Source organism: Austrofundulus limnaeus, unplaced genomic scaffold (assembly GCF_001266775.1).
Source record: "Austrofundulus limnaeus strain Quisiro unplaced genomic scaffold, Austrofundulus_limnaeus-1.0 Scaffold3042, whole genome shotgun sequence".
Taxonomy (NCBI): Eukaryota; Metazoa; Chordata; class Actinopteri; order Cyprinodontiformes; family Rivulidae; genus Austrofundulus; species Austrofundulus limnaeus.
Window position 1 is genome coordinate 5,183 of NW_013955444.1, and position 555 is coordinate 5,737.

General features: G+C 34.1%; 1 protein-coding gene across 1 annotated transcript in view; it reads right to left on the reverse strand.

The window, feature by feature from the left end:
* Positions 1-146: 146 nt before the first annotated feature.
* LOC106511655 (bestrophin-3) overlaps positions 147-555 on the reverse strand; it is a gene marked incomplete at its 3' end in the record, with an annotated part of 3,080 nt that continues 2,671 nt past the window's right edge. Inside the window, 1 exon segment of the mRNA XM_014000406.1 lies at positions 147-231. Within this exon segment, the coding sequence (XP_013855860.1) occupies positions 147-231 (85 nt within the window).

The window sequence follows — 555 nt, forward strand, 5'->3', positions numbered from 1 at the left end:
TGTATTTAACAAGGTGTGAGATTATTAATATTTAACAAGGTGTGAGATTATTAATATTTAACAAGGTGTGAGATTAACTTTAATCTGTACATCAAACTGCTTGCAGGCAGACAAATAACGAGGGTTTGAAGAATTAAAAGTTTTACCGACTCTTGGCGTCGAGTTAAAATAGAGTCCCGTCTCTGAGAGTCAGAAACTTCAGCTTCATCAAACTGCAGGATGTCAGACAGGCTGAAGGAAAAACAAAATGTTTCTCATCAGACTGAAAAACTTTTCTTTTAGAAAACAGGATTATTTAGAAACACGAACATCTGTAACGTCCCTTTGAAATCAAAGTGATGAATTTTATCCCAATTTTATCAAACCTTTAAAAAGAGCGTTGTTTAGATAGATATCTTTAAAAAAAACATCTAAATAAACACTTTGAAACAGACTTGTTATATGCTAAAGGTTCAGCAGCTGAGTCTGACCCTTCGGCTCATATTAAGTGAGTATAACACTTCGGCTCATATAAACTCTGACCCTTCGGCTCATATTAATTGAGTATAACACTTC